This window comes from Bidens hawaiensis, unplaced genomic scaffold (assembly GCF_021521415.1).
Source record: "Bidens hawaiensis isolate Kalapana, Puna unplaced genomic scaffold, B.hawaiensis_p1.1 tig00004020_1, whole genome shotgun sequence".
In the NCBI taxonomy this organism is placed as follows: Eukaryota; Viridiplantae; Streptophyta; class Magnoliopsida; order Asterales; family Asteraceae; genus Bidens; species Bidens hawaiensis.
The window spans coordinates 467,784-482,073 of record NW_027491236.1 but is presented as its reverse complement, the minus strand read 5'-3'; the positions used below and the strand labels follow the sequence as shown (position 1 = coordinate 482,073).

The 14,290-nt window shown below is 34.9% G+C and overlaps 1 protein-coding gene and 1 pseudogene across 1 annotated transcript; one reads left to right on the top strand and one right to left on the bottom strand.

Annotated features, from left to right (window-relative positions):
* Positions 1 to 60: 60 nt before the first annotated feature.
* On the top strand, positions 61 to 603 carry LOC143625010 (S-protein homolog 6-like). Its single transcript, XM_077095483.1, has one exon. It carries the CDS (start codon positions 61 to 63, stop codon positions 601 to 603), a length of 543 nt encoding a protein of 180 aa, XP_076951598.1.
* An 11,945-nt stretch (positions 604 to 12,548) lies between these two features.
* Positions 12,549 to 13,951, bottom strand: LOC143625009 (akuammiline synthase 1-like; annotated as a pseudogene).
* Positions 13,952 to 14,290: the final 339 nt, after the last annotated feature.

The window sequence follows — 14,290 nt, the reverse complement described above, 5'->3', positions numbered from 1 at the left end:
TTCATAATCTTTTCATAAAATTACACTGAACATAAACTCCGGCCCTATTTAACCTGCAAAATGCATCATTTCCAAACACTAAACCTAAACCAGCCTGCCATGAAACCCGTGATCATCTTCTTCACCACGCTCGTTTGTACGATTGCAGCAACAGCTGCAAAGCGTTGTTTCTGGTCAGATGGTTGGATCATCAATGTGATCAACGAGGTCGATAGCATTCACCAAGTTCAAGTTCACTGCAAATCCAGGAACGACGATATCGGCATGAAATCCCTTGGATTACATGAATCTGTTGATTGGAAGTTCTGTGACAACATTATCGAACCGAGTACTCTTTACTTTTGCCATGCATATAAGGGTACCCAAGAACAAGTTTTTGACGTGTTCAATCGCAATACCATCAATCCGATCAGCAGGCTTTGTCGTGAGCCCGACAGCAATGCAGATCACTGGAGGTGCAGTTGGTTGCTTAAGTCTGATGGGATATACATCGTGGATCGGACTGAAGGCCATGGCCGGTATAAGGAAATTAAAATGCATAACTGGAACAATATACCGGCTGCAGCTTCTTTTGGTTTGGCATATGATGATGAACATCTCTAGTTAATTAGTTTAGAAGATGTTAACAAATTATCTTGTTAATGTATTAAGTATTAAGTTTATTGAACTATAAGTATCTTGCTTTTGGATTAAACAGTTTAAAGTTTGTTTATGGGGGGCGTTATAACGGAAAATGACCAAATTGTCTATTTGAAGCAATATTCAAAGTCAACAAATGTCTATTTGACCAGTTTTTTTTTTTAATGTCCATTGTGAATTTCGTTGGCCAGCACACATTTTATTCATTACTTGTAGGGATTTTTAACCAACTAAATTTCGCCATTTGTCTAAAAAATCTTGTAAGAAGCAAAAGAACATAACATAAAGCATAAACCAATGAAGATAGACAACATACCCGCTCTTTGTGTTTTGAGTTTGTAACATTTTGAATTGTCTTGTCCACATTTGTAAACTTATTTCTAGGGGTTTGAAGTTTAAATTTTGAGATTTCTAAAGCATATTTGATCTTTTTACCTTTTGTACTAAATTTTGAAAGCTTTTATCAAAATGGTAAGTTTGTCTTGTGTGTTTTGTAAAGGTTTCATGATGCATTTATCGAGAATTTCATAAAATATTCGGTTTTGACCAATATTTTTCTAGTCATGATTTTGAAAAATATTCCCAAAATAGCTATATTTTCTCATTGGATCCGACGTAAACGAGAACTAACCCCCAACGAATTAGATTGTGTTTTCTGTCGTCCTAATTTTTCCAACTTAATTTTTTCCGTTGTCCGACATAATTTTTTGGTCTTCCGACATAATTTTATCCATCTTTCATCTTCTACATCTCAAACCCTTAAAACTCCATAACCAACTTCCATATCCATCTTTCTTATTTTTGTTCACATAATTAAGCAAATTCATAGTGTAATCCACTTAGTTTTTCGAGAATGACACAATCATGGTTTCACTTTTACCCGAAACCCGACCCGTGAAAACTCGTACCCGAACCCAAACTAACTCAACCCAAAAAACCCGAACCCGAAAAAAGACTAAACCAAACCGAACCGATGTAATTCAGGTTGGTTATATTGGGTCCAAATTCTAAGTTTCAGGTCAAACCCAAGAAATCTGAATAAACTATTAGTTTTAAACCAATACATATTTAGGTATAATAGGCTAAGCTTTAGCCGCTAAAAGCATTCCCATCCTATCCCCCAAATTTGTGTGAGGGGAGTTTGTAAATTATAGGATGAGACTTTGAGTGGTTGTGAGTGTAAATTATAGGGTGGAGAGAGAAAATGTAATGATTTATTGTAAATTTGGGGAAAAGATAGTGATTTTTTGTAATATAGTGTGAAGAGAGAAAACTATAATAATTAAAGTAAAAAAAATATTATTTAATTAAACAGAAGAGAGAAATATAATGTTTTTTAGTGTAATTATAGATATCGGGATGAAAGATATGCTGTGAATGCTCTAAGGATATCAAAATTTTGCCCAAATCGGTTTTTCCTACCCCACCCTATTATGGTATGCTGTTTATTATTACCTAATGTTTTTTATATACGATTAAAATCAACTATAATCGAATACTCTAATCACGGCAGATTGAAATCAGTATGTTGGGGTTTTTTTTAAAAAAAAATTATGGTTGGATTTTTTTAAATTTTATATATTTATTTATTTTTTGGTTTGTTTTATCAAGTTACGTTGTTTATTATTTGTTTATTTACGCTACGAATGAAGAAGAATATGTTAGCTTTAATTTTGCATTGTAGCTTTAATTTACGCTACGAATTTCTCGAAACCCGAAAACACCCTAACCCAAATTACTAGAACCCGAAAAAACCGAGAGAGATTTGGGTTGGGTTTCCGGTCTAGAGAAATTCGATGGTAGATTAATTTGTCGGATTCGACGCTAACAAGAATTAAGCCGTCGAACCCGATTGTTTCTTTTTAGGTCGGCTCCTTCACGAATGCATTAAAAAACTCCCAATTAATCGGATCCGCTAAAAGCGGAATACGAGGCGACTTTTGATATGCCAAATTAATCCGTTGTGTTAGAAATGGTTTACGTCAGATCCGACTAAATTGCTTGACTATTTTGCAAATTTTTTAAAACCATGGTTATTTCGAAATGCATGATCAAGATCCTATTTGAGGATTTTCCCATTCTCTTTTCAAGTATAGTTTTGTCTTTATGTTAAATACATTTTAAAACTTCTTCTTTTGGAAAGTCCCGCCTAATTCAAAATTTATTTGATTTAAAATAACTATTTGTAAAATGTTAAGATTTGGGTTATATAATTTATAAAAATACTTTCGGGAAGCATCATGACTTTATTTTTATAAGTTTTGTTGAGTTTATATAAAAATGATAATGTTAACTTTTGTATTTTGTAAAGTTTGAATGATGCTTTCCACACATTTGTTTTAGCTTCAAGCCATTTTAAGTGTGTTTGTGTTTTCCAAAATAAAACATCTTTGGATACTAGCTCACGTGGTAAATTCCACATAATTACTTCAAAATTCAAATTTCAAGTCAAATTTATTATTTGGCACTTTTTATAAAGATTTGGATTTTATAAAACTAATCCAAGTTTGTAAAATGTTTTTAAGAAATGACTTTGATTTATAAAAATTATATTTTTCTTAATCTTGGATCTTTTAATAAACCGTTTTAGATCATTCTCATTACCATATCATATTACCTTCATCGTTCGTTGTCTTGATTGCTCATGTCAGGTTCTTGTTGGCTCCTTTTCAATCTTTATATCGAAAGTCAAACCCCAATTTTTGTTAATCCGTTCGGTATATATCGGCTTTGCCTTAATTCCCAGTTACACTTTGATGATTTATACCTTATCTTAAACTTCAAGCACATATCGGTTTCCTGTTCGATCAACACATCTTGATGTCTTGACATAATCTTAGTAGTATTTGTAAACTTAGTGATTTGATCTTAGATCAATAAGTATATATACTTGGTGAATTCAGTGCACACATATTAGTATGTTGCATATGATTATCTCTAGTTAATCGGACGCCATACAATACATACACATACATACATATCCGAATATACATATCCATACTTAACTAGTTACCCTTCTGTTCTACATACATACTTACTACCATACATACATACATATCTACAATCACTAACCTCAGTCTACCGAGAGAACGTTCATAGTCCGCCGTCTATACCTGTACTCAAGGTCGTGAACACGTAAAAGGTCCGCAGTCCTTACTTATGTTCACCGTTTAGGGTACGTGCAAGGTCCGCAGTCCTTCCCTATACCATCCTACATCCACAACACGTACAAGGTTCACAGTCCTTCCCTATGTTGCAACCTAATTCATAGCACGTACGAGGTCCGCAGTCCTCCCCTATGCTACCACAACACAAATACAGCACGTATAAGGTCCACAGTCCTTTCCTATGCTGATGCCTATCTGAAGTACGTATAAGGTCCACAGTCCTTAACTACGTTCTCATCTATCATCTATAACACGTATAAGGCCCACCGTCCCTATCTACGTTTACATCTATCATCTACATTACGTATAAGGCCCGCAGTCCTTAACTACGCCATCACCAGCCGAGTCTATGTCCGACAGAAGCTAGAGGGATTTGCCATCCTAACTTACTATGTCGAACGTAGAACTCACATACCATTCGTGTACCTGTATACACATACTTCACATATACAATAATTACATTATAGCATAAGAACACTCTAGGCGTTCTTTACATCATTCATTTAACAACCATACCCCTTGTCGATACGTGCAATATCCGAAGATCATTCACGCCCCGACAAGTATTCATTTGTAATGTTCATACATCTTCGATATATAATATTCGTACCTTTATTTTTAACCTGACAGTACGCGCAATATCCGAAGATCGTTCGCGTACCGACAAGCAATCATTCATATCCATCACATATATCACATATGGCATACACTTATCACTTATGATAAATGTATTAACAAACACATCGAGTATGCACACAGCCCCGAAAACATAACAAGGAATGGGGCTAGAAACTCACCTGAATCCTGTTACGCCCTCCGTTAATAGTTATTCCATTCTTGAGTTGTGCACGGCTAACTGTATAATATTTACACGTATCAATTAACTACTACTACTCATGTTGTATTTCTATCTTTATATGACCCACAACGAACGGGGGTCCGGGGACAGCGCCCATGGCAGCGGGGTCTAGGGGTGGCAGCCCCTAGCAGGGTCCAAGGGGCAGAGCCCCTGGCTGGGGTCGAGCTGCCATGTCAGCTTGGAAAAATTTTATTTACATTAATTGTCTTAACACATTTTTCATTAGGTTTTTAATTTATTTTCTAATCGAACTTGACTTTAGGCGAAGTTAAACCTTAGGCGAACTTAGCTTTAGGCGAAGTTAAACCTTAGGCGAACTTAGCTTTAGGCGAAGTTAAACCTTACGCGAACTTAGCTTTAGGCGAAGTTATCAGTTAGGCGAACTTGGCCGTAGGCGAAGTTATCACTTAGGCGAACTTGGCCGTAGGCGAAGTTATGATTTGAAGGCGAAGTTAAGCTTTGAAGGCGAAGTTAAGCTTTGAAGGCGAAGTTAAGCTTTTGCAGGCGAAGTTACCCAGTTCGCAGGCGAAGTTGCCCAGTTCGCTAAGGGTTTGGTTTTTATCACGCATTTTGGCGATTTTAATACCCTTGTTATGGTTCGGCATCACCCCCTAACGTTCCCTAACCATTTCGTTCGTATATATATCCCGTATATACTATAAAGCTTGGATCTTTAAGCTTAAGGACATTCAATAAAACATAAACTTTAAAGGTCAAGAACATACCTTTTGTGCTCGTTTGGATCTCGTTTAACTTGTTTAATCACAACTAATCGTTTACTCTCTCTCGGATCTTGCTCGTTTCTCTCCCTCGGCCGCCGGCCGTATATGACGGTGTGTGGTGTGTGTGTGTTTTGAGTGTGTAGAGATTATGATGGAAATGAAATGAGGGTTTAGGGTTTTAGGTTGATTTAGGGGATATTTATATCCCTTAAAGCCCATGGACCTAGAGCCCATTCTTATTTAACCCATCTCAATTAATCTAAATCCATGATCCGTTCTTTACTCGATATTAATTAATTAATAACGCGAAATCACTAAACGTAACTTTCTTTATTCAACATTATAAATTTTAGGATGTTACATAACGATTTATATTATTTTAATATTATTAAATTAATAATTTAATATTAATATGGACGAATACGAAGCACGGATTAAAATTAACAAATTAAAGTTGACTAGTTAAAGCTAACGAATTGTAATATAATCAAATTTATGATTTAACGAAACATTTTATGTATTTAAAAACAAATCAAAGCATTTGTCTAATAACTTGACATTAATAAGAGAAATATGATATTTGCAAGGCACGGGCTAAAGTTTACGAATTAAATAAATTTTAACGGTTTTAATGAATTAAAAGTTAAATAAAGTTTAACGTGTTATAGCAAATAAAATAAGGTTTAATGACTCAAAGTTAACGAGCGAATTTATTTAACAGGTTAATGTTTATGAAAGTTGGTTTTTACATGGGATTAACATATAAAACTTATACTTAATTTATAAAAAAAAATTTGTTTAGTTTAAAAAATGATTTTATTGATTTATGGATAATTTATTTGATTAATTATATTTAAGAAAATCAAATAAGGTTAACGAGCGAATTTATTTTAACAGGTTAATGTTTATGAAAGTTGGTTTTTACATGGGAAATGGTAACGTAAAACTTATACTTAATTTTTTTTAAAAAAATTGTTTAGTTTAAAAAATGATTTTATTGATTTATGGATAATTTATTTGATTAATTATATTTAAGAAAATCTGTTTAAAAAAAAAAGTCTGACCTGGGTTTCGAACCCAAGTCCTTCCGTTCACACATAGACATGTTAACAACTGGACTAGAAGAATTCTTTTGATTTAGAACAGAAAGAAAATATATAAATAATAATATAACTTCATCTTCTTCCCAAAGTAAGCCCTAGGTTTAAAATCAAGAAATCTGCTCCATGTTTGATCTAATTAGGTTGGGGGTTTTGTTTAGCGGTGAAAAAAAATCAAAAAGCATGTAAGCATTACCTTGAAATGTTTCAGATTGAAGGTGAATGAAGCTTGCCCGGAAAACGAAACTTGGATGAAAGATTAGAGATTATTAAGAGAATAATTGATTAAAAATGATGATTGTAGCGAATTTAGATTAAGCTTTGGACCCTATTTATACTATTAATAAGAGCGTATACTCGTTAATTGAGTGTAATTGAGGTTGGCCGTTTTTCCGGCGAAGGTTACGGATTGATTTGACGGTTTTAGGACGTTAAAATTACAATTAATATGTTGGCTAACGTTTGTTGACGAAGACTAAAGTCGTTATACTATTTTAACGGGTCAAGATGCGAAGATTATGGGGTAATTATGGTCACCGGAGCCGTCGTTGCGTTGCCGGAATTTCAAGCCGGGAAACCGTGAATGGAGGAAGGTGACAGGAGTGTTTTTTTTTATATATTATATTATATTTTGAAATATTTACACTTTACACCCTGATCTTTAAAGTTATATTAAAATGGAATTAAACATAAATTACCAAATGAACCTTGTGCTTTCATAAGTTACAAAAGTGTAATAAAAGTTTAAATACTTGGAAAGTGTTATATTTTACCCAGATAGTTTGTTTAACGATCAAGCTCGAGATTTTGTGAATAAATCAAACATAAAAAAATGAACGAACGTTGAAAATAAATGTCAGGAATATTATTATTAATGATAAATAATAATGATAATACATCGAAACGACCCAACGGGTCGGGTTAACAAATACAAATACGAATCAGAAAATCGACGAATGTTAAATGAAATACACGGAACAAAACTTGATATATATATATATATATATATAACCTCTAAAATCCTACGTGTCGCGAGGTGGTCGCTCCCCCTTTTTATAGAAGCCTGATTGCTTGATTTTTAAATAGAGGCATCTCATTGATTTAACCCAAATTCATAGGTATGGATTTTACCAAAACAAGATAGCTCTTAAAAGAGTTATAACATCTCATTAAATTAAAAATTAATCTTACCAATTATTTGATATGAAAATCCTATAAATTAGGGATATAATAAAATTTAATATCCAATTTAAACAGAAAAATATATTATTTATAATTAATAAACAATTTTATAGTAAAAAACATAAGCGGGTCATGGGTCACCAAATCCAGATAGCTTTTAAACGGGTTATAACATATCATTTATTTGTAAAACCCTTTCATCATCAAACCCTAAGTATTTTATTAACTTTCTTACAATAAAGAAAATTAAAATTTGTTAGTGCACGGATTTGGTGTCCGCAGCTGTTCGAATAGGATAGGGGTTGTTTAGTCTTTATATTAATGTATAAAGGCACATTCGCTAAGGATGTTCAGCGAATGGGCCTCATTCGTTAAAGGCTAGACATATTCGTTAATGTAAGAGCTCATTCGTTACTACTGTGTAACGAATGGAGGCTCCTTCGTTAAAGTAATGCCCGTGCGCTAAGGATGTTTAGCGAATGGAAGGTCATTCGCTATGGGAAGCCTCATTCGTTAGTGATGTTAACGAATGAGGAGGACTGCCTATAAATAGGCCTTCCCTAGTGAATGTGCATAGAGATCTGTGCCATATTTATCCCCTGTAACGTTATGCTGTCGGATTCTCTCCAGGCTTAATGTATTGATCTCCATTAACGTATTGAATGAACACGAGTTAACGTATCGATTTGCGACTAGATTCCTGGCTCGTAAACGTCCATATAGCGCTCTTATAATTGGTATCAGAGCAGGAGGTTGCTCGTGATATGTACCAGTTCGTGTTCATCGGGTTTTGATCTTATTTCGGATGATTTCGTTGATGAATCATGTAATTTATGATGTATTCATGTTTCTAGATCAAATCTGAAGCTTCGTTATCAATCTGGTGTTTAATTCTGATGAAATGTTGAATCTGCCATTGATGACCTCGGATGGAGCTTTGATGTTGCAGATCAAAATTAACATGGATTCCGTGCTTAATTGATGAATTAGATGCTATATTCGTATTCCTAATAAAATTCCGAGCATACGGATGTAATTTGGTGGTTTATTATGATGTTTGGATGAATCTGCCATTGTTACAGCTTGAAGATATGTGTTTTCCGGCGATGTAACTGATTTTTCCGGCGAGATTCGTTTTTCCAGCATCTACAGTAACTTCCAACAACCTATTCGTAATTTAAACTCATTCGTTACGGAGGTTTAACGAATGAGTACATTCGTTGGAATTTAATGAATGTGAACTTCATTCGTACACTGTTCATACGAATGAGGTGTTTAACGAATGAAAACTCATTCGTGTACTGTTCATACGAATGAGAGCTTAACATATGTGGCTATTCGTTAATGGGTTAACGAATGAGACCCATTCGTTCAAGGGTAACGAATGTGGATGGATGTTTAACGTATGTGACACTGTTCAAGCGAAAGAGGAGATAACGAATGAGGATTGTAAAAAAAAATAAAAAAAAAGAGTATTTTCGGAAAATTTTCTTAAACGAAATTTTTCGGGGATATTTTAAATATCAGGGATACTCTTCTGGCAAATTTTGGTGATATATTTTTCAGCTGACTTTTCACGCATATCGAGGGGCTGAGGGGGAGTAACCGACTAAGTTAATGATAATTTTCTTGAAGATTTTTGAAGAATTGATCAAGACCTTGCCTAATTTGTCAAGAAATGGGGGAGATAAAACTTTCAAAGAGTTTAAACGATTGGTATCTTTCCTACATTTGCAAGGATTTCTTGAAAAATTACTGCATTTCGGGTGGTAATATGTGATTGCAAAGCTATGTTTGACCGAGTTCAAGATTATGTTTGTTCTTCGATTGATGATTGATTTGTTCAAGATTGAAACCTGACTATGTGGGATACGAGTGTCTGTCCGTTTACTTCTTTCTGAGGGACTTTGATCCTGACTATGTTGGCTACGAGTATTCGGCGGATTGCTTCTGTTGAAGGGGACATTCTTGAATGGTTTGATGTGGTTGAGGAATATACGGGTCTTGTTATTGGATTGAAGAATCTGATCGTTCGGGATTGATTAACGAAGGTTGGAACTCTAAATCATATGCCCAAAGCATTAGCGCATCCAAGCGTATTGGTTGCCGAAGAGCTTCAAATGGTTATATTTTGGGATAGACGTTATCGAGAGAGTGAAGACCGTTGTGAAAGATGTGGAATGATCGGGTTGTTCATGAAGATGTGTGACGAGGTTAAACGTAAAGACATTTGTACTTTACCGGTGCGACAAATAGCCGATGACTTGCTGCTAATTGATTCGTTTGATTGAACCATATCATATGCCAGCTGGATGATCGAAATGATCACCTGGACATTCTTGTTTGAGGGGGAGATCTATACGAGTCGCTACAAGTTGTTGGTTTGCTTACAAAGAGTTATATTTTGTCTGTTTGCTCAAGCCCGAGAATCATCAACCAAGGGGGGGTTGGTTGTACGGCTGATGATATGCAGTTAAAGTATTAGCGGTTAAAGTATCCGACTTTAACGTATTTGTTGTTAACGTATTCGACGTTAATGTATTGGTCGTTAACGTATTCGTCGCTAAAGTATTGAAGGTTAACGTATTCGATGTTAAAGTATTGGATGCTAAAGTATTGGAAAGCATTCGAGAGCTACGGACAAGGGGGAGTTTGTTAGTGCACGGATTTGGTGTCCGCAGCTGTTCGAATAGGATAGGGGTTGTTTAGTCTTTATATTAATGTATAAAGGCACATTCGCTAATGATGTTTAGCGAATGGTCCTCATTCGTTAAAGGCTAGACATATTCGTTAATGTAAGAGCTCATTCGTTATTACTGTGTAACGAATGGTGGCTCGTTCGTTAAAGTAATGCCCATTCGCTAAGGATGTTTAGCGAATGGGAGGTCATTCGCTATGGGAAGCCTCATTCGTTAGTGATGTTAACGAATGAGGAGGACTGCCTATAAATAGGCCTTCCCTAGTGAATGTGCATAGAGATCTGTGCCATATTTATCCCATGTAACGTTATGCTGCCGGATTCTCTCCAGACTTAATGTATTGATCTCCATTAACGTATTGAATGAACACGAGTTAACGTATCGACTTGCGACTAGATTCCTGGCTCGTAAACGTCCATATAGCGCTCTTACAAAATTCAAAAAATAAATACTAAAAAACAAAAAATGTAAAAACAACCATTCTCTCAAGCCATGAGATTGCTTTATTTGAAAATGAAGGTTTCTCACGTATTTGACCCTAATTCATAGGTGAATGTCTTACCAAACCCAGATAGCTCTTAAATGTGTTATAACATCTCATTATATTATAAATTAATCGCATAAAATATTTGATATGAAAATCTTATAAAATAGGGATACCTAAAAATTAAAATCCTATTTTATTTAAAAAAAAGATATTATTTATAATTAAGAAACAATTTCATAATAAAGAAAATAAACGGGTAACAGGTATCACCAAACCCAGATAGCCTTTAAACCGGATTATAACATATCATTTATTTGTGAAACCATTTTATCATTAAACCTCAAGTATATTAATTACTAACTTTCTTACAATAAATAAAATTAAAATCCAAATATACATATATATAAATATTAAAAACGAATAATGTAAAACAACCCTCGTAATACGGGGGGATAAAATCTAGTGTGTATATATATATATATATATATATATATATATATATATATATATATATATAGAAGGGTTAAAATAAAAATACATAGTTTTGTAGGAAGAGTAGGAAGAATATAAAATTTAGAGTTAGGAAACTATGTGAGCCTATTTAGGAAACTATGTAGACTAAATCCTAGATCCTACGAAACTATTTGGTATTTTTCAAACTACTAATCTTAACCACTAGATCCTAGATCCAATGGCCTAGATCTATTCTTACTCTTCCTAGAAAAATATCTCTTTTTACTATAACCCGCCCCTATATATATGTGTGTGTGTCTATATATATATATATATATATATATATATAGGGGAGGGATATTTTGAGAACCATGTTGAGTTTTAAGAATTTAAGAACTCAATTCTTCGCCACACATTTAATTAAATAGATTGGAATATGTGGTTGAGATTAAATCTGGCTAAAAAGTCAAAGTATGAGAGATAATAAAGATGTAAGTGATTACACTAAATTTTACGTTCGTAACACATGTGAAAAAAGTCGACTCGGTGCGTAAAAAATTTTGTAATTTATTTATTTATATGTAGCTTACATATATTACGCGCGTGTAAAAAAATTTGAAAAAAAAATCGTTACGTTGAGTTTTTCGAGTTCTTAAAACTCAAAGGGGTTCTCATTTGAAATCTCCCATATATATATATATATACACACGTTTTTCAATTTTGTAAGTAAAATGATAAAAACGTGTAAAACATACATACCCCTCTTAGGCTCTTATAGTGTTAAAAGATAGTTGGAGTTAACAAAATTGATAAAAATAACAAGTGTTAGAAATCATAGTGATATGAAAGAAAAAAAATTGAATGAAAATAACAACAATGAGCAAACCACATGAACGAAATTAGAACTTTACTCATTTATGAATCACGCACTATTCAAAACCTTTTTATAAATCAAGCCTTAAGACTACCACTAAACAGTTATATGTTTTATTTGTAAATCTGCCTTCAAACTAAAGAAACAAAAAAAAGGGAAAAAAGGATATCCAAGTACTGAGACTAAATGTGTTAAATAAGTTGCATAAACAAGAACACTTCTAAAAGTATGTTACCTTTAGAAACACACATTTTGCATAGTATAATTAAACAAAGCATTTTTATTGATACATAAACGAAACATAATTAATCTACTAACTTTACCAGCTAGCAGAAATCAAGCAACAATATATTTGGTGGATAGATCTCAGTAGTGCATGTGTCTTTTATTGATGCATAAACAAATTAACTTAAGTTTGGCAAAAGAAAGCAATTCCTTATCATTCTGAAATATTTCCATGTCTTGTGTTTCTAGATTCACCCGTGCCACGATACCATCTCCATCTGGAGTATCCATCAATACACAACCAGTCATGCCCGAATATCCTAACGTATGCTTGCACCTGTTGGCTTTCCCCATCTGAAATCGATCTTAAAATACGGGAACCCACACATGCTTGAATACCAATAGGATCTGTTGATAAAAGTTTCTAAATCTTCCTTCCCTAAACTCGACAGAAACGAAATATAGTCTTGAGAAGCCTGTTGCAGATTGGGGATTTGTTTAACTTCCATCTTCGCTTTCTGTATCGCTGAAACCACCGCACTTAATGAAGTTTCACTTTCATGCTGGGTCATGACCCACATACTTATGACCAAATTTCCAAACGTGGTTTGGGGCAGCCTTGGGACGAACTTATCACGCAGATTCACCGGAATAAATAAGAAAGATGGCATAAAATGAGAAGCTCTTGTTGCCTTTGCCTCCACCGCGGTTTTGTAGATTAGAGAAGTCAATACTTGGGCTCGTGTAGGATTGTTTATAGATAGTTTCGATCCACCTTCCGCCATCCCTAGGACCTTCTTCTTGAGCTCACTTAACTTTGAGTTGGGAAACACGAATTTTCGGATGACGCGATTGGCAGTACTAGGATTTAAAGCCGCGGTTTCTAGTGGAAGAGAATCAGTAGTAGATGGGGATTGAATAAAGTGAGGGTTAAGCGCGAGTACTTCTTTGTGATCAGTGGAACCATAGCGTGCAACTGAAGCCCAATGAGTAGCGAATGAGACAAGGCCGGAGCCATCGCCAATTCTGTGCGACATAGACAGTGCCACTCCCATTCCACCACAAGCAAAGTGATTAAGTTGAACCGCGACAAGACTCGTGCTTTGAACAGAGTTTTGCCACACCATGCCATCTGCGAAAAGTTGGCCAACACTGGCAAAATCTTCACTTATAATTAGTTGGCCCCTGTCCATGTGGCAGTCGTGTTTGGCTTCAACAAACGCAACTCCCTCATCGTTACAGTCGATATAAGGTGTTGTCGGGGTAATCAACCTGCCCGCAAACGGATAGTATCGTGTTAGGCTCTCTGACAATGATTTCTTTATCTCCCGGGCTTTTTCATGAGCGGTTAAACCGCAATTTTCATTGTTTGGGTAGAAAAGAATAAGCGGCATGTAGACGTGTGGCATGCATTGATCAAGCATGGAAAGATTGTAAGTCCGGAGATGAGATGGAGTTGGAGATGAGGGCTTGATCATTTCTCGAGATATAACGGTGTGGAGTTGCCTTCTTCCGAATCGTAGGATCTTCCCAATCATCATCATTAACTTCTAACACACGTACGTACAGCTGCTTTTATTGTTTTAAATCTTGTAGCGGTAAACAGTACGTATGATCAATATATAGACGTATATATATACATATATGGGTCGACTCCAGTGCCACCCTAGCTCCATACCGAAAATTTTGGATCTGCATGCATGTGAAAATTAAAATTAGTTGCCTTAGATAGGCCACAATAAGATTATGTGATGTGTATTCTTGGAATCCCCGAGATGAGATATTGATGTTATGGGTCGAGTTGTCTAATTGTTCTTGGCATCCCCGAGATCTTGACCGCTAGCTAGCCCTACATGGAGGCTTTTCCTAAAGAACCTACAATG